General features: G+C 44.3%; 1 protein-coding gene across 3 annotated transcripts in view; it reads right to left on the reverse strand.

Annotated features, from left to right (window-relative positions):
* exoc6b (exocyst complex component 6B) overlaps window positions 1-20519 on the reverse strand; it is a 168801-nt gene that overhangs the window by 44274 nt on the left and 104008 nt on the right. For all 3 annotated transcript variants that reach the window (XM_085759053.1, XM_085759054.1, XM_085759052.1), the window contains 2 exons: window positions 8153-8294; window positions 3369-3442 (listed from right to left, as the gene is read on the reverse strand). In XM_085759053.1, coding sequence (XP_085615179.1) covers window positions 3369-3442; window positions 8153-8294 — 216 coding nt within the window. The remainder of the gene's footprint in view (window positions 1-3368; window positions 3443-8152; window positions 8295-20519) is intronic.

Consider the following 20519-nt stretch of genomic DNA (forward strand, 5'->3'; position numbering starts at 1 on the left):
AGGAGGAGGAAAAAGAAGGAGGAGGAGGAGGAAGAGGAGGAAAATGAAGAAGAAGGAGGAGGAGGAAGAGGAGGGGAAAAAAGAAGATGTAGAAGGAAGAGGAGGAAGAAGAAGGAGAAAGAGGAGGAAGAAGAGGAGGAGGAGGATGAAGAGGAGGAGGAAGAGGAGGAAAAAGAAGATGGAGGATAAGAAGTAAACACATCAATGCTGGATGAATGCAATTTTTTTCTCCATCTTCTTTTCTCCTTCTCCCCATCTTCTCCCCCCTCCTCCTCCTCCTCCTCCCTCTCTTCCTCCTCCTCCCTCTCTTCCTCCTCCTCCTCCTCCTCCTCCTCCTCCCAGAGAACAAGAGGCACTGCATCATCCCGACAGGCGGAGAAAGAGAAGAGAGGGAGAGAGAAAGAGGGATTGTGACGGAGGGATAAAGGGCTATCCGTCTCTGTCTGTCACCTCATTCATCGTCCTCCGCTCCGTCCTGCCGGCCCATCCGTCATCCGCTGTCACACACACACACACACACACACACACACACACACAGACACACACACACACACACACACACACACACACACACAACAACAACGACAAACACACACACACACACACATCAAAGACGAACGGACGAACACACAAACTTTGACTCTCTCCGCCCTGTTTCACACATTCACTGCGATGACACAAACTACGCACACACACACACACTCTTCACTCAGCTTAACACACACACACACACTTTTCTTTCGTTTTCACAGCAATGATTACAAAACGCACACACACACACACACACAGACACACAAACGCACACATACACGCATACACAGGGCGGCCAGAAAGCCACACACAAAACTTTGAGTTCGGGCTCTTCGCCCCGTTTCACACATTCACAAAGATGACAGACACACACACACACACACACACACACACACACAGACACACACAGCTTCTTCACACATTCAACAACGATGACAGACACACAAACACACACACACACAAACACACAAACACACACACAGACGCACAAACACTAAAGAATACGCTCGGAAAAAACGTCGACGGCAAACACAAGTTTTTGCACTCGCACGCACTTTTTACACGCACGCACGCACACAGCTGCCAAGACGCTTTTTTCGCAAAGTCGAAACACGACAACGACACAACACAGACACACACACACAGACACACACAGACAGACACACACACTCCGCCCAACATCCTGGGTTCTCAGCGGAGTCGTCCAGTTTTTTGTTGTGTGTTTTTTTTTCCCAGGACCCGATCGAGCCGCTTCCTGCTCTCAACATCAGGTCCGAGGACCCGGAGGGGAACCGGGCCGCGTCCGACCGGCGGTCCTGAGGCGCCACGACAACGACAACGACAACGACGACCCGCCTCACACACACACACAGAGACAGGCACACACACACACACACTTGTTGTTAAAGGGATAGTTCAACATTTGTGGCAAATTGGCCCATCGCCATAATAATCCCTATAGTCATAGCAGTAGTAGGTTCGTTACCTTTAATTGTCGGTGCAAGCTGTTTTTAGAACGGCGGAGCAGAGCCGTGAGCTGCTCAGAGCTACGCTACGGAGGCTCATTATGGGATTTCCCTCATCAAACTCATCAAATACACAATCCAACAACTCCGCAACGCTCTGGTGGACAAGTTGTGACCTGCACATTCACCACGCTATGAGATAATAACACGACGTTTTATTCATGGCAGTGGGCCAATTTGCCAAAAATGTTGAACTATCCCTTTAAATAACCTAAACAACGCTTGGACGTCCAGGAAGAGGAACCACTAGAGTCTCAACATGTTGGAATAAACATCAGCTCTGAGTCTCTATAGATAATTGATTGATCGGTTATAGATCACACCTGTTTGTTTTCTAACACATGGATATTCATTAGTATGTAGTTTATAAACGCAGTTAGTGTTTATCAATGATGAGTAACTGTATTTATAAACTACAAACTAATGAGTATTCATGTGTTATAAATGAAGAACTCAGTATTTATTCATGCTTAACTAATGCTTAAAGTTATGATGTATGGTTGAAGGGGCGTGGCCTCTTTGAGTGACAGGTTTGCAACAAGATAAAAAAGTAAAAGCAGCTGGAAATTATTTATTCATGAATTAATAAATACGTTTATAAATGATCAATATTTGATGATATTTTTTTGTGTTTTAGTAAATCTTTATAATTACCACACAATATTAACACAGTGTTCTTCCTACACTGATACTAATGACAATAAATAGAGTATAATATTGGTGTTGATAGTAAGCAAATGCCATTATAACAATAGAAAGGGGCAGGTACTACTACTAAGTTTTTCTTCATCCTGCTCCTTTTCATTTATGGTGACAATGTGTACATTATGTAAATATGTGCAAGTATGTAAACCATGAATGGAATAAATCAAGAATGAATGAATGAATATCATAAACCTGGAATCCAAAAGTGTAATTCATGATCAATACTCTCCAGTTTTATTTAAACCTTGTATTTTTGTTCTTTCCACATTAATTATCATTCATCCAGAATTAAACATTTGTAACTGTGTTTATAAATTACAGACTAAATTGCATGAAATAAAACATGTAAATTAATGCTAAACGTATTTAATAATGTTTAATAATAATTCAGAGTGTGTAGTTATTACAACATTTTTTATCTTTCATATTCATTCATGGGTTAATTCACTTGCGTATTATTCCTTTTTTTTTTGCAAATTCAGTTTGATGTTTTATGTAAATATGAAATTAAATACATTTTCCTGTGACATTCCTGATCTTCCATCTTCACTAAAAACTAAAATAAAGCTTCAACACTTTCTCCACAGTTTGATTTAATCCGTCTCAAACTGTGCGTCAAGACTTTCTGTTTTGCGGTTTAGAAACTTCATCATCACTTCTTCAAAGTTTATGAAAAGTTTTATTAATTTGTTTTATTTTATAGTTTTATAGTTTATTTCTTAGTTTTTTTTGTCAATTTCAAAACAATCTCTGTGAAGTTTTTTAACGGACATTTAGAGAAGAATGTGACGGCGGAAAAAGAACAGGTTAACGGTTAACGGAAAACATTATTAATGATTTAAAAAATAAAAAATAAAATAAAATAAAGGAGGGATGGAAGAAGAGAAACGAAGATGAGAGGAAACAAAAATCAGAAACGCAAAATGAAGGAGGAAGACGAGGTTGAGGAGGAGGATGGGAGGAAGGATGAAAAGGACGAGAGGGGAGGAGGAGGAGGAGGAGGAGGAGGAGGAGGAAGAGAAAAGATAGCGGAGCGAGAAAAAAAAAACAGAAAACAGAGAAAGAGAAAAGGAAGGAGAGAGGACCACGAGGGAGACAAAGACCTACTTGTCTCAAGTCACTGAAGGCCAGAAGCAACGTGTCACCCTGGAAGCCTGCGACCGGGCCGGCTCTGGCAAAACCTGTGGGAAAATACAAACCCGCCCCCCCCCAGTCCCCCCCCGGAGAGAGAGGGAAGAGAGGAGGAGGAGGAGAGGGAGGGAGAGGGAGGGAGGAGAGAAAAAGAGAGAGAGAGTGAGTGAAAAAACTGAATAATAAAAGACCTGGTTGGGATTTGCTTTGCTTTGCTTTGCTTTGCATCGGGATAGATTGGCAGACAAATGACAGCATGGGGAGGGGAGGAGAGGGAGAGGGAGGAGTGGGGGAGGAGGGGGAGGGAGGGGGGAGGAGGGGAGGGGGGGCAGGGTGTTAGAGTCATGTCGCTGGGTTTTGTTGAAAAAGGAAAAGAGGGTGTGTGTTATGTGTGAGTGTGAATAAGCGAGAGTGAGTGAGTGTGTAGATAAGTGAAGGTTTCCCTATTAGTGTTTGTGTGAATTTGTGTGTGTTTGTGAATAAGTGTGTGTCTGTGTGTGTGTGTGTGTGTGTGTGTGTGTGTGTGTCGGGGTCGTACGGAGTGTGAGCCGGGGTCTTGGCGTCAGTCGGCCCCCGTAAACAAGCCGACTGGTATTCTGGAGCGAGGGAACGAGAGAAAAGACGAGTGCAAGAGAGAGAGAGAGAGGGAGAGAGCCTGTAGCTAATCTCTTTCACCTCACAACACACACACACACACACAAACGCACACTAACAGACACACACCAACACACACACACACACACACACAGCACTGATTACACGCCTGCCATCTTCAGTGACCCCCACGACACACACTTACACATGCACACACACACACACACACAGCTCTCATGCTTTAACTTTAACTTTCCCTGCTCTGTCTTTACCTTCACTTCCTGTTTCGCTTCCTCCGTCGCCTAGCAACAGTGACGACAGGTGAACCATCCCACCTCACTTTTTTTTTCCTTTTCTTTTTTGTATCGTCACATCTGAGTCTTAACGACACGCTATGAATCTTGGGATATGTTAGTTTGAGCACGAAGGATGCACCTGTCACATCATCGTCATCACCTGATGGACTGAGTCAGGGCTTTTCAAAATAAGAGCGGGAGGGAAACTCTTCGCTGTTTTTCCGTCAATTTTTTGACACACACAAAAAATCTTTCTGTTTTCTTTTCTTCTTTTTCTTTTATCACTTTTTCCTTTTCTTTCCTCCTTCTGCTCCTTCGTCCCGTTCACAGCTGATTTCAGCGAGTCCGGACTTTTCAAAATAAGAGCGGGAGGGAAACTCTTCACTGTTCTTCCGTCAATTTTTTGACACACACAAAAAATCTTTCTGTTTTCTTTTCTTCTTTTTCTTTTATCACTTTTTCATTTTCTTTCCTCCTTCTGCTCGTTTGTCCCGTTCAAAGCTGATTTCAGTGAGTCCGGACTTTTCAAAATAAGAGCAAGAGGGAAACTCTTCACTGTTTTTCCGCCAATTTTTTGACACACACACACAAAAATCTTTCTATTTTCTTTTCTTCTTTTTCTTTTATCACTTTTTCCTTTTCTTTCCTCCTCCTTCTGCTCCTTCGTCCCGTTCACAGCTGATTTCAGCGAGTCAGGACTTTTCAAAATAAGAGCAGGAGGGAAACTCTTCACTGTTTTTCCGTCAATTTTTTGACACACGCAAAAAATCTTTCTGTTTTATTTTCTTCTTTTTCTTTTATCACTTTTTCCTTTTCTTTCCTCCTTCTGCTCCTTCGTCCCACTCACAGCTGATTTCAGCGAGTCTGGACTTTTCAAAATAAGAGCGGGAGGAAAAATCGTCGCTGTTTCTCCGTCAATTTTTTGACACACACAAAAAATCTTTCTGTTTTCTTTTCTTCTTTTTCTTTTATCACCTTTTCCTTTTCTTTCCTCCTTCTGCTCCTTCGTCCCGTTCACAGCTGATTTCAGCGAGTCCGGACTTTTCAAAATAAGAGCGGGAGGGAAAGTCTCCACTGTTTTTCCGTCAATTTTTTGACACACACAAAAAATCTTTCTATTTTCTTTTCTTCTATCACTTTTTCATTTTCTTTCCTCCTTCTGCTCCTTCGTCCCGTTCACAGCTGATTTCAGCGAGTCCGGACTTTTCAAAATAAGAGCGGGAGGGAAACTCTTCACTGTTTTTCCGCCACTTTTTTGACAAGAAAAAAAAAAACTCTCTATTTTCTTTTCGTCTTCTTTCCCTTTCATCACATTCCCCTTTTCTTTCCTCCTCCTTCTGCTTCTTTGTCCTGATTTCAGTGAGTCAGGGCTTTTCAAAATAAAAGCATCCTGTCATCTTTTTTAATGCCTCGGAGATTTGTCGTCTTTTTTTCAACCACTTTTTTTGTCTTTTGACACATTTTCTTCTAATTTTTCTCTTAGTTTTTCCTCCATTTCTCTCAATTTTACTTCCCCTTCCTCGTTTCATTATTTCTTTCCTCTTTTTTAAATTCCAAGTCTTTTTTCTCGCCTTCTCTCCTCCTTCTTCGTTCACTTTTCTCTCTCTTTCTTTCTTCCACTTTCTTTTTCTCACATTTTCCCCTCTATGCTCGTTCTCATTTCTTCCGCCCCTCCCTCTCTTTTCATCCTGACATTCCTCCGTCTATTTAATCTCTAATCCCTCTTTCTCTCCCCCTCTCCCTCACTTCCTCCTCCTTTTCAAACTCGCCATTAATTTTCATTTAATCCCTCCTCTCATCCGTGTATTCTGCCCTTTCTTTCTCCTTCCACTCCTTTTTTTAATTTCACACCTCCTTTCATTTAATCCCATTCTGTCTGCCCTCCTGTCACTCTCCCCTCTTTCAACCCTTTCTTCTCCATCTCTCTCTCTCTCTTTTTTTTTACCTAATCTCTCCGCCTCCGCCCGACACTGAGAGTGTTTCTTCTCCTTCGCTTCATTTTTCATCTCTCACGTCTTCATTCTCCTTTTTCATCTTTCTCGTGTTTCTTCTCCTTCCATCCTTTTTTCCACATTCCCCATTCATTTGTTTATTCCTCTCCTTCCTTCCTTCCCTTCTTCCTCTTTCATACTCAATGTTCTTTTTTCTTCCTTTTTTTCATGAACCCATCGCTCTTCTCTCATTTATCCTCCTCCTCTGTCAAATATTCCTTCTTTCTCTATCCCTCATTCTTTTTTTTGCATTTTTCATTCCAACTTTTTTCATCCTGTTCCTATTACTCTTTCTCTCTTCATTCCTTCATCTTCCAATCCCTCTTTCTCCACCACTTTTTTTGCACTTTCTCGTTTCTTTTTCTTTCTCCTCATCATCTCACTCCTTCTTCTCCTCCTCTGTTTCATCCTTTCATCGACTGTATCTTCACTTCACTCCTCTTCCTCCCCCTCTCTCTCTCCATCTGATCCCAGTAACTCTGTAACCTCCGAACCTGCACGCATGTCGGCGCACATTAAGTCACACACACACACGCACGTCTGAGAGCCTTGCACTCTTTCATTTCTCTCACTCTTTTCAAGACGCAGAGCGGAGGGAGGGAGAGGGAAGAAGAAAAGGAGGAGAGGATGAAAGGATGGAGAGAGAGAGGTGGACTCCCTGCACCACAGCGCCTCCTGTGACCTCAGACAGTAACTACACACAAAGAGTTTCTTAAAGTGACGACCTTTGACCTGCGTGTGTGTGTGAGGGAGGGAGGGAGAGAGGGAGGGAGGGAGGGAGGGAGGGAGGGAGGGGGAGAGAAACACACAAACAGGGATTGATGTTGGGAAAGAAAGAAAGAAAGAAAGAAAGAAAGAAAGAAAGAAAGAAAGAAAGAAAGAAAGAAAGAAAGAAAGAAAGAAGAGGGATAGAGAAAGGAGTGAAGAAGGAGGGATGAAGGAAGGATGAAGAATGGAGGAATGGTGAGGAAGATGGAGTGATAAAGAAGGGATGAAGATGAGGAAAAAGGAAATATGGAGGAGGGATGAAGGAATGATAGAGGAATGAGTGATGAAGGAGGGATAAAGGAATGATGGAGAAGGAAAGGATGAAAAATGGAGTGATGAGGAGGGATGAAGAAGGAGGTATGGAGGAGGGATGAAGAAGGAGGGATGAAAGAGGAGGGATGAAGGAGTGAAGAGGGAGTGATGGAGGAATGATGGAGAAGGAAAGATGAAGGAGGGATGAAGAACGGAGGAGGGATGAAGAAGGAGTGAAGAAGAAAGTATGGAGGAGAAATGACAATGGAGGGATGAAGGAGTGAAGGAGGAATGATGGAGAACGAATGAAGAAGGAGCAGTGGAGAAGAAGGGATGATGGGAGAGTAAAGAAGGACAAAAGAAGGAGGGATGGAGAAGAAGGTAAAAAGAAGAAGGGATGAAGGAGGTGTGATGATGGAGTGATGAAGGAGGTGTGATGATGGAGTGAAGAAGGAAGTATGGAGGAGGAATGAAGAAGAACGGATGAAGAACGAGGGATGAAGGAGGTGTGGTGATGAAGAAGGGATGAAGGAGGAGGGATGGAGAAGAAGGGGCAATGAGGGAGTAAAGAAGGACATAAGGAGGAGGGATAAAGACGAAGGTATAAAGAAGAAGGGATGAAGAAGAATGAATGAAGAAGGAGGGATGGAGAAGAAGGGACGATGAGGGAGTGAAGAAGGACGTAAGGAGGAGGGATGAAGACAAAGGTATAAAGAAGAAGGGATGAAGGAGGTGTGATGATGGAGTGAAGAAGGGATGCTGAAGAAGGGATGAAGGAGGAGGGATGATGGAGTGATAGTGAAAGAGGAGTGTGTGTGGTGATGGAGTGATAGTGAAAGAGGAGTGTATGTGTTGTTACCTTCACACTCCCTGACGTCGGCGTTGAGCTGCGTCAGCGCTCCGAGTGAAACCTGCCGGAGCTCCGGGTCCAGAAGCAGCTGCAGCAGCGACGTGGAGATGTGTTTACAGGCCGACATGCAGGCCGTCTGGGCCACCTTACCCTGGGGGGGGGGGGGGGCGGTAGGGAAGAGAGGAGGAGAGAAGGTGTGGAGGAGAGGAAGAGAGATTTTTTGATTTTTAAAACCAAACTTTTATTAACAGTCCGTCCTTTGTCACAAAACTCTATCAAACTCAATCACAAAATTGCGACAGGGAAAACCAGGACAAGATCAACTGAGCAAATGACGACAACAGAAAAGACTCAGAAACTCAGGACCAGTGACCAAACACAACACCTCGTTTACAGCCCAGGAGAGGAGAGGAGGAGAGGAGGAGAGGAGGAGAGGAGGATAGAAGGAGTGGAGGAGAAAATGAGAGAAGGTGTGGAGGAGTGGAGGAGAGAAGGAGTAAAGGAGAGAAGGAGTGGAGGAGAAAATGAGAGAAGGTGTGGAGGAGTGGGGGAGAAAAGGAGAGAAGGAGAGGAGAAGGTGTGAAGGAGAGGAGGAAAGGAGGAGAGAAGGAGTGGAGGAGAAAAGTAGAAAAGGAGTGAAGGAAAGAAAGAGGGAGGGGAGGAGGAGAGGAGGAAAGGAGGAGAGAAGGAGTGGAGGAGAAAAGTAGAAAAGGAGTGAAGGAAAGAAAGAGGGAGGGGAGGAGGAGAGGAGGAAAGGAGGAGAGAAGGAGTGGAGGAGAAAAGTAGAAAAGGAGTGAAGGAAAGAAAGAGGGAGGGGAGGAGGAGAGGAGGAAAGGAGGAGAGAAGGAAAGGTTTGGAGGAGAGGAGGAGACAAAGAGTGAAGGATATTAGGAGAGAAGGAAAGAAGGAGTGGAGGAGAAAAGGAGAGAAGGTGTGGAGGAGAGGAAGAGAGATTTTATTAACAGTCCGTCCTTTGTCACAAAACTCTATCAAACTCAATCACAAAATTGCGACAGAGAAAACCAGGACAAGATCAACTGAGCAAATGACGACAACAGAAAAGACTCAGAAACTCAGGACCAGTGACCGAACACAACACCTCGTTTACAGCCCAGGAGGAAGAGAGAAGGAGAGAAGGAGAGAAGGAGAGGAGGAGAGGAAGAGAGGAAGAGAGAAGGAGTGGAGGAGAGGAGGAGAGGAGGAGAGAAGGAAAGAAGGAGAGGAGGAGTGGAGGATAGAAGGAAAGAAGGAGTGGAGGAGAAAATGAGAGAAGGTGTGGAGGAGTGGAGGAGAGAAGGAGTAAAGGAGAGAAGGAGTGGAGGAAGGAAGGAGAGGAGGAGAGAAAGAAAGGAGGAGAGAAGGAAAGAAGGATGGGGGAGAGAAGGTGTGGAGGAGAGAAAGAAAGGAGGAGAGAAGGTGTGGAGGAGAGGAGGTGTAGAGGAGAGAAGGAAAGAAGGAGAGGGGGAGAGAAGGTGTGGAGGAGAGAAGGAGAGAGAAGGTGTGGAAGACAGGAGTGGAGAAGGGGAGGAGGAGAGAAAGAGTGGAGGTGAGGAGGAAAGAAGGAGTGGAGGGGAAAAGGAGATAAGGAGTGAAGGAAAGAAGGAAAGAAGGAGAGAAGGAAAGAGGGAGTGAAGGAGGGATTGGGGAGGAGAGAAAGAGAGAGAGAATCATGTCATTTTGAGTCTACTGTACGGTGGCTGTGAAGGGACAAACTCTGGTTGAACCCTAAAACACAGTCTACACAACATGAGTCTTTATACAACACAGGTGTGATGAGGAACACACACACACACACACACACACACACAGACACACACACACACACACAGACACACACACACAGACACACACACACACACACACACACACACACACAGACACACACACAGACACACACACACACACACAGACACACACACAGACACACACACAGACACACACACAGACACACACACACACACACACACACACACACACACAGACACACACACAGACACACACACACACACACACAGACACACACACAGACACACACACACACACACACACACACAGACATACAGACACACACACACACACACAGACACACACACACACACACACACACACACACACAGGAAGCTGCAATGAAACGCACAAACACACTAAAACACACACACAGACACACAAAGAGGTAATCTTGAAGGAGAGAAAGTGTGGAGGAGTGGAAGAGGGAAGGAGGGAAGGAAAGAAGGTGTGGAGGAGAAAAGGACAGAAGGAAAGCATGAGAGGAGTAAAGGTGTGGAGGAGCGAAGGAATGGAGGAAAGGAAGGAAATAAGGAGAGAAGGAGTGGAGGAGGGAAAGAGCGAAGGAGAGACAAAGTGATAAAGTGGAGATGGGAAGGAGTGAAGGAAGGAAATAGTGGAGGAGAGAAGGAAAGAAGGAGAGGAGGAGAGAAGGAGAGAACGAAAGGAGTGAAGGAGAAAAGGAGAGAAAGAGTGAAGGAAAGAAGGAGAGAAGGAAAGAAGAAGGAGTGGAGGAAAGAACAAGTTGAGGAGAGAAGGAGTGGAGGACAGAAGGAAAGAAGGAAAGAAGGAGAGGATGAGAGGAGAGAAGTTGTGGAGGAGAGGAGGAGAGAAGGTGTGGAGGAGAGAAAGAAAGGAGGAGAGAAGGAAAGGTGTGGAGGAGAGAATGAGAGAAGGAAAGAATGAGAGAAGGAAAGGAGGAGTGGAGGAGAAAGGGAGATAAGGAGTGAAGGAGAGAAGTGAAGAGGAGTTGAAGAGAAAAGTTGAGAAGGAGTGAAGAAAGAAGGAGAGAAGGAAATAAGTAGAGAACGAAAGAAGTAGTGGAGGAGAGAAGGATAGAAGGAATGAAGGAGTGGAGGAGGAGAGAAGGAAAGAGGGAGTGAAGGAGGGATGGGGAGGAGAGAAAGAGAGAGAGAATCATGTCATTTTGAGTCTACTGTACGGTGGCTGTGAAGGGACAAACTCTGGTTGAACCCTAGAACACAGACACACAAAGAGGTAATCAGAGTGTGATTGATTGCACTTTATCACAAATGTTTTTATATGTGCATGAGGAAAACACACACACACAGACACACACAGACGGGGTGAGCGTTAATGAAGTGTGTGTGTGTGTGTGTGTGTGTGTGTGTGTGTGTGTGTGTGTGTGTGTGTGTGCGTGCTGCGTTCAGGTGCAGTCAGGATGATGAAGGAGCACAATAAGAACAAAAGCAGCGGATGAGGAAGCACATGACGACGCATTAATACAGAAACCAAAACATGTGTTTGTGCGGCTTTGATGGATTAGATGGTGTGTGTGTGTGTGTGTGTGTGTGTGTGTGTGTGTGTGTGTGTGTGTGTGTGTGTGTGTGTGTGTGTGTGTAGGTGTGTGTGTGTGCGTGTGTGTGTGTGATGTCAGCGACTCGGCCTCCATCTTGACCTGGACGTCTGCATTCCAACAGAGTGAAGCAAAGAGATGAAACATGGGACAGAGGAGAGAAAAAAGAGAGAAGGAAAGGAGGAAAAAGGAGGGAGGGAAAGGAGGAAAGAAAGTGAGAACAAGTGGAGGAGGGAAGGAGTGAAGGGAAGAAGGAGAGAAGGAATGGAGGAGAGAAGGAAAGAAGGAGAGAAAGAAAGGAGGAAAGAAAGTGAGAACAAGTGGAGGAGGGAAGGAGTGAAGGGAAGAAGGATGAAGGAATGGAGGAGAGAAGGAAAGAAGGAGAGAAAGAAAGGAGGAAAGAAAGTGAGAACAAGTGGAGGAGGGAAGGAGTGAAGGGAAGAAGGAGAGAAGGAATGGAGGAGAGAAGGAAAGAAGGAGAGAAAGAAAGGAGGAAAGAAAGTGAGAACAAGTGGAGGAGGGAAGGAGTGAAGGGAAGAAGGATGAAGGAATGGAGGAGAGAAGGAAAGAAGGAGAGAAAGAAAGGAGGAAAGAAAGTGAGAACAAGTGGAGGAGGGAAGGAAATAAGGAGAGAAGGAGTGGAGGAGAGAAGAAAAGGAGGAAAGAAAGAGAGAACAAGTGGAGGAGGGAAGGAAATAAGGAGAGAAGGAGTGGAGGAGAGAAGGAGAGAAAGAAAGAAGGAGAGGAGGAGAGAAGGAGTGGAGGAAAGAAGGAAAGAAGGAGTGGAGGAAAGAAAGAGAGAACCAGTGGAGGAGAAAATGAGTGAAGGAAAGAATGAGAGAAGGGGGAAAGGAGTGGAGGAGAGAAGGGAAGAGAAGAAGGGCTGAAGGGAAGTGGGATAGAAGGGGTGGAAGATGGAAGAAGTGAAGGAAAGGAGAGAAGACGTGGAGGAGGGAAGGAGTGGAGGAGAGAAGGAAAGAAGGAGAGAAAGAAAGGAGGAAAGAAAGTGAGAACAAGTGGAGGAGGGAAGGAGGGAAGGAAATAAGGAGAGAAGGAGTGGAGGAGAGAAGAAAAGGAGGAAAGAAAGAGAGAACAAGTGGAGGAGGGAAGGAGGGAAGGAAATAAGGAGAGAAGGAGTGGAGGAGAGAAGGAGAGAAAGAAAGAAGGAGAGGAGGAGAGAAGGAGTGGAGGAAAGAAGGAAAGAAGGAGTGGAGGAGAAAATGAGTGAAGGAAAGAATGAGAGAAGGGGGAAAGGAGTGGAGGAGAGAAGGGAAGAGAAGGAAAGGAGAGAAGACGTGGAGGAGGGAAGGAGTGGAGGAGAAAAGGAAAGAAGGAGAGGAGTAAAGGAGTGGAGGAGTGAAGGAAAGAAGGGATGGAGAAGTGAAGGAGTGGAGGAGTGAAGGAAAGAAAGAGTGGAGGAGAGAAGGAGTGAGAAGTGAGGGAGCGGAGGAAAGACGGAGTGGAGGAGAAAAGGAGAGAAGGAAAGAATGAGGAGAGTAAAGGAATGGGGGAGCGAAGGAAAGAAGGAATGGAGGAGGGAAGGAGTGGAGGAGAGATGAAGTGATGGAGTGGAAGTGGGAAGGAGTGAGGGAAATAAAGAGTGGAGGAGAGAAGGAGTGAGGGAGCGGAGAAAAGCAGCAGTGGAGGAGAAAAGGAGAGAAGGAGAGAAGTACTGGAGGAGAAAAGGAGAGGAGTGGAGGAGAAGAAAAAAAATATATTATTTTTTACTGAATCATGTGTAATTTTTTTTAAAGATTTTTTATGAATGAAGCGGGAAAACAAAATAAAACCAGGAAGTGCCGGTTCTGAAGGGGTTAATTATTATTACTTAATTGAATAAACTTTATTAATGAACGTGTGAGGATGAAAGAGAAACAAAGCGCTCCAACGCTGCTGAGCCTTTACCTGAATTTATCACCAAAATAAAAGCACCATGTTCGCACATATATACTGTAACAACTCTCTGTCCGTCTGTCTGCATGGTTTCCCTGGAAACCAGCGGCTAACGCAAAGAAATGAAGAAAATGAGCGATGAACAGAAAAAAACGAGCTGTAAAACATATTTTATATTTCTGTGATCAGACTCCCACACAGTTTCCTGGAACGAACGTGTCCAGGTTTTATAAAAAAGAGAGACATTTTATTTTGAAAAACTCTCGTCTTTCATTAACAAACTGTCTAATTAAGTTAATTTCTTAATGCCCCGACGTACTTTGACTCAACTCGAGGCCGATTTTCGTCCTCGGAGGTTCAGAAAATTAATCTTATCTTTATCCACAAGTTTCCGAACGTTATCTATGGTCAAAACCGGCTTCTGGTTTTGCCGGTTTGGTGGAACTGTACGTTTACGTTTCCATGGTTTTCAGTCGTTGTCATAGTTGCGGTAAACGCATGGATCTATTAACGCTGGCTTTTAACACAGATGTCAATTTGTGTGATATCCACTGTTCAAAGCTATGGGGCTAGAACAGTCTCATAATGAATAAATTGCACACAGAAATTCATAAATGCGCAAAAAAGATTCACAAATGTATTTGGGGATGTGACTCAAAACACAAATACATTTTCAATGCATTTATTCATTATGACACTGTTCAGGGTAAATACAGGAATCTTGAAGTTAATTCTAAAACCTTTTTAAGACTTTTTCAAGACCTTCTCAATATTTTTCAATACCTCACCGCCGCTTCAAGCTGTAACCATTTACATCAGTGACACTTTTAACGTAACAGTTTTAGCTTGTGATAAAGACTATAGACCACTATGATGCAACAGAATTCAAAATAGGCTGGGATAATAAATCAAAGGCAAAGTTTATAAAAAAAAACATTGCTCCACTCTCAAAAAACAAAAACAATAATCTTCTTTTCTTTTTTTATGTACCGTGTTTTTCTTTGTTTTTTAATAAAATGAATAAATTCACACACTTTTACAATGTGTTTTAGGACTCAAAATCTTGGACAGCTAATTCTGAAAAAATACCTTAAAAATTTAAGACTTTATAAAGGCGTGAAAAGACTTTTTAATACTTTTTAAGGGTCTTAATTTTCCCCCAAATTGATTTATCACCTTTTAATACTTTTCAAGACCCCGCAGATACCCTGCTGTTCTAGCCCCATAAAAAGCTGGTTTGAATATCCATGCGTTTTACAGATTTTCATTGAAAAAAAAAAAAAAAAAAAAAGAAATCCATGCATTTACCGCGACTACCGAAACCATGGAAACGTAAACATAAAATTCCACCGGAAGAGCAAAACCGGCAAAACAGGCTTACGTTTTTGACGTTCGGAAAAAGGTGGATATAGGACGAATCTCCTTGTTGTTTACAACTACTTCCGGGTAGAAAACCAGCATTCGAACAATAGTGACGGACGAGAGTTTCACTATATATATCTAATTTTTCATGTCACTATATCGCCGTTTAGACTAATCTGATGTTTGTAAAGTCTATAAAACCAATGATTGGACAAACAACACTATTTACGTGTGCACATTTTTGTAATTAGTCATGGTTATCATAGATTAGCTGGGCTAACGGTTAGCTACCTGTTTATAACTTTAAAGGGATAGTTCAACATTTTGGCAAATTGGCCCATTGCCATAATCGCTGTAGTCATAGCAGTAGGTTCGTTACCTTTAATTGTCGGTGTAAGCTATTTTTAGAACGGCGGAGCGGTGCGGCAGGCTGCTCAGGGCTATGCTATGGAGGCTAAGGGAATTTCTTGGTTTTCCTCATCAAACTCATCAAATACACAACCCAACAACTCCAAAAGGCTGTCGTGGACAAGTTGTGAGCTGCACAATCACCACGCTATGAGATAATAAAGGAATGTTACGAGACGGAGCTGTTTTAGAGGTAAATTCATGCAAAACCGCTGATGCGCGTTGCGTTCAGGGACAGTTTTTCAGCAAGCAGACTCTGTATTTACCCTGTATTTACCTCGAAAACGGCTCCGTTTCGTAACGTTCCATTATTATCTCATAGCGTGGTGGTTGTGCAGGTCACAACTTGTCCACGAAAGCGTTTTGGAGTTTTGGGATTTTGTATTTGATGAGTTTGATGAGGGAAACCAAGAAATTCCTTTAGCCTCCGTAGCGTAGCTCTGAGCAGCCTGACGCTCCGCTCCTCCGTTCTAAAAACAGCTTACACCGACAAATAAAGGTAATGAACCTACTGCTATGACTATAGCGATTATGGCAATGGGCCAATTTGCCAAAATGTTGAACTATCCCTTTAATAACTCAGTGACTCAATAAACGCTCCATGAAAAAATATTTTCTCCAGCGGATATCTGAGTTCCAACATGACTGAGCTAACTGGAGTAGTTTCATGTCGTGTCCCACAACGGGAGGGTTTTAACAGCTGACGTCCTGATGTCAGCTTAGCTACCGCCATTAGCTTAGCTACCGTTAGCTGTCCCTGTCAGCTGCAGCCACTGATGCTTTCTAGACACCGTGATTCCCCCAAACTGAATAAATCCAACACATAGCAACACAAAACACACAGAAATAGTAATGTTTCTTCAATCATTTCAGATTTGTCTAAACGGTGATAGGGCGTGAAAAATATGATATATATAGCTAAACTCTCGTTCGTTACTATTGATCTCATTCAAATTACGTGCTGGTTTTCTACCCGGAAGTAGAATGTAAACAACAAGGCGATTCGGTCTATAACAAAGCTCCCGACAGCAGCAGCCGCAGAAGCAGAAGCAGAAAAATCCCACCGTGGCGGAGAGCAAGTGAACGCAGCGTCGTCGTCTGGAGCTCGGTTCACCTCAAAGGAAATCAAATTACACACACGGCAAACACATGCCAGCACATATGTTGGGAGAAAACACACACACACACACACACCTACATGACCGGCCGGATATCCTCCAATACGACGCTGCCCTCTGAACCCTGAACACACACACACACACACACACACACACACACACAGACACACAACCCCAGGGGTCAATTATCATGGGGTGAGATTGAGCGTGAAATGGGTTAATTCTATTTACATGTCCTGAACCTGGAGAGAGTGACAGAGGGAAACACACAGGTAGATCAGAGAGAGGGAGGGAGGGAGGGATGGAAGGAGGGAGGGAGGACGAGTTCAATACAGACGACTGGGAACGATTAGAGAGCGGGAGAGGGGAGGAGAGGAGAAGAGACGAGACGAGACGAGAGTGAAGGAAAGGAAGGATAGAGAAGGGAAGGGAAGGAAAGGAAAGACAGAGAAGGAAAGGGAAGGAAGGATAGAGAAGGAAAAGAAAGGAAACAGAGAAGGAAAGGAAAAACAGAGAAGGAAAGGTAAGGAAGGACAGGTAAGGATGGATAGAGAAGGGAAGGGAAGGAAAGACAGAGAAGGAAAGGTAAGGAAGGATAGAGAAGGAAAGGTAAGGAAGGATAGAGAAGGAAAGGTAAGGAAGGATAGAGAAGGAAAGGTAAGGAAGGATAGAGAAGGAAAGGTAAGGAAGGATAGAGAAGGAAAGGTAAGGAAGGATAGAGAAGGAAAAGAAAGGAAACAGAGAAGGAAAGGTAAGGAAGGATAGAGAAGGAAAGGTAAGGAAGGATAGAGAAGGAAAGGTAAGGAAGGATAGAGAAGGAAAGGTAAGACAGAGGAAACACACAGGTAGATCCGAGAGAGAGAGAGAGAGAGAGAGAGAGAGAGAGAGAGAGAGAGGACGTGTTTAATACAGACGACTGGGAACGGTTAGAGAGGGGGAGGAGAGGAAGGATAGAGAAGGAAAGGAAAGGAAAATGAAATGAAACTGGAACAAAATAAATGAAAAGGTAAAAAAAAAAAGGTAAAGAAAGGAAAGAGGAAGTGAAGGAGAGATGCTTCCTCCTCCATCCCTCCTTCCCTCCTTCTAACGAGCTAACGAGAGACGTTCATCAAAGAAGCTCATTAAAAAGTACTCAGCTGCTAATGGCTGAACAAATAGACAAAGGAGAGAGAGAGAGAGAGTGGGGGAGGGAAGGGGAGGGAAGGAAAGAAGGAAAGAAGGAAAGAAGGAAAGGAGGAGGAGGGAAGGAGGTGAGACTGGTGGGCTCAGGTGGAGAAAAGAGGAATGTAAACAAACGTCGACCGAAACAACTTCACAAAAAGTTGCACGTGTCTGTAACGTTCGACCATCGACCTTTGACCCTTTAAAGCAGAAGTAAGAGGAATGTTTGTGTTAATATAAGTCTTAAATAGTTATGTCTTCCGACAGCAATCACTTCTATAGAGTGTTTGGTCTGAAACACGGGTCTGTCAGTCACTCTGCTCTGCTCTGAGCCGAGGAGAAAACTTTTCTCGTATCCTACAGTTTTTATCCAATGAGGAGAGAGAACGGCATAAAGGGGCGGTCCTCTCTGTGTGTGCAGCCAAGGGATGCGCGTGAATGTGGTGACGTAGGGACGAGGACCAATAGATCCATGACGAGGGCGGGGGCTGCTAACTCCATCGGCTGACAAGAAGTTATGGTGCGTTCAGGGCAGCCCGTAACTCGTGTATTTCCGACCTGTGAAGTCGTACCAGTTCGATCTGGTACGAGTTCACGGGTCGGAAGTTACGAGTGGCCGTTATAGTGACTTTCACAGGTAAAACAGGTCGGAAAAACACGAGTTACGGGTTGCCTGGAACGCTACAAAGTCGTAAGTCGTGACTTGAAGCCGTAATTTACGGTTTCAAAAGCCTGCCTGGAACGCAGCATTAGCCAAAACGACCGGATCGCTTACTTCTGCTTTAAACCTAATCGATTCATCTTAAAGGCCAACTTTTAAACTTCGGATCAGTCCATCCTTGACGAAAGGGGGATGTTTGTTTGTTTTTTTTACCAGATTTAAAGATAAGACTACACAAATATATACATGGTAACATGGTAGTTGATGAATAACTAAATAAATACAAGAAAGTCTGATGTGAAACTTTAAAAAAAAAAAAATGGTGGTATCGAATAAGTATCAAGCAGTCTGAATCTGAAACTGAGGCTACAATTCACATGGGCACCAACACTGAACTCTAGAAGACGGAAAAGAAAATGCTGTGCTGTGACGTTTAGATGAAATTCACTGGTACTGGCATCGACTACTGAAATTCTGGTATTGTGACAACTGAAACTGTTATTTGTGAGGTCATCAATGCCCGTGACCCTTGAACTTTGACCGGCAAACTCTAGTCCGGTTCATCCTAGAGTCCTGGTGAATGTTTGTGTCAAAATTGAAGAAGTTCCATCAAAGCGTTGCGTAGATATGCGTCAACAAAAAAAAAAAAAAAAGAGATGGATGGATGGATGGATGGGCGTCATGAAAAACAATATGGCCGCCGCTCTAGCTATCGATGGCGGAGCCGTAACACAAAACGTGTAGGCTACATATGTGTTCCCCCAAACTGAATAAATACTAGGGATGCAGCGGTTCTCGGTAAAATACCGAACCGTTCGGTACGGCCTGCACGGTGCAATACGCTCTTGGACCGCGGTATTTCAGACTCAGCGTCCATCAGCTCTTGCTGCTTTACAGGCAGCTGTGCCGTGTATGTGTGTGCCTGGCCGTTTAAAGCGAAAGCCCGCCCCCGCGAGTCGATGTCCAATCACTGTTGAGCCTCCACACACTCACAGTGACTCCCCCCCTGCAACTGAAAGTGCAGCTCACACACAGAAGAGGGGAAAAAAAAAAAAAAAAGAAAACAAACAGGCGGCGGCATGAGCGGTCTCTGATCGCAATTGCGGGGGAAATTAATTAGTTATTAGCGCGATTTAGCACATTTAGCTTTTATTAGAGTTCCAGCACAACTCTGTCCATGCACACTGCATGTGTGTGGTCGCGTGTCCGCGTGCCCGCGTGTCCGCGCGCGATAGAGAGACCGAGGTCGAACAGGGATGAGAGGTGGTGAAAGGCTGTTTAAAAAAAACACAATAGACTAACTCCTTCTTTTGAGAGACTGTGGCTGCCAGCATAGTGACGGCAATATAGCGCGATCTCTGTTTGAAAGTAGCTTCAGAGTGTTCACCTACTGAAAGACTAAAGGAGTGTGCAGAGGGAGGAGCTAGGGGCTGTTCACTGACAGTTCAGGTGTGTATGTGTGTGTGTGTGTGTGTGTGTGTGAGTGTGAGTGAGAGAGATAGAGAGAGAGGAGAGCTGTATTAGAAATATTATAAATTATAAACATTATTTTGGGAGAAAAAAAAAGTTCTCTGCACAAAACACATACCGAAACCATACCGAGAACCGTGGCCAAAAACCGAGGTACATATCGTACCGTGGGCTACCTGTACCGTTGCACCCCTAATAAATACCACACACAGCAACACAAAACACACACACAGAGAAATAGTAATGTTTCTTCAATCATTTCAGATTTGTCTGAACGGTGATAGGGTGTGAAAAATATGATATATATAGCTAAACTCTCGTTCGTTACTATTGTTCTCATTCAAATTACGTGCTGGTTTTCTACCCGGAAGTAGTTGTAAACAACAAGGCGATTCAGTCTATAAAAAGACTCTTTGACAAATGTGTTTGACGGACGGACAGATGTGGCCCCGCCCACTGCCGACACACACACACACACACACTTACAACGGCAAAAAGCAGGAAACACAATTGGAGCAACAGTGCAGCGAGCGCCTCACAATGCCATAACGCAGTGATTCACGACTTCTGGAAGGGATTGGACACGGTGTGTATAATATGGTCTGTGTCCGTCCAGAAAGCTGTCAGTCAAACCAACAGCCAGTCGGGAGCAGCCAGGAGTCAGGAGGTGGGATCACAGCAACAACAACAACAACAACAACACCAACAAAGACGAAGAAGACGAAGAACAACACTGGCGAGCGACAACTCCCCCCCCGAATCCCTCAATCCCACCGGAGCTCCTCGACTAAATCTGAAGCGGTGGGACGGATACAGGTGCTCCATCCGTCTGATTCATGACCTGGAAAACAGCTGGATGTGGGAATGTGCTCCAAAATACGGCGTGAAGGGGATGACGCTCCAGATTTAGTCGGTCTTGTGGAACAATCACGGATCGGGCTGCACCACAGCAGGTATTTATTCACGTCACTCAAGGAACAC

The sequence above is a fragment of the Trachurus japonicus genome, chromosome 18, assembly GCF_045865225.1.
Source record: "Trachurus japonicus isolate A0001 chromosome 18, Traja_1.0".
Classification (NCBI taxonomy): domain Eukaryota; kingdom Metazoa; phylum Chordata; class Actinopteri; order Carangiformes; family Carangidae; genus Trachurus; species Trachurus japonicus.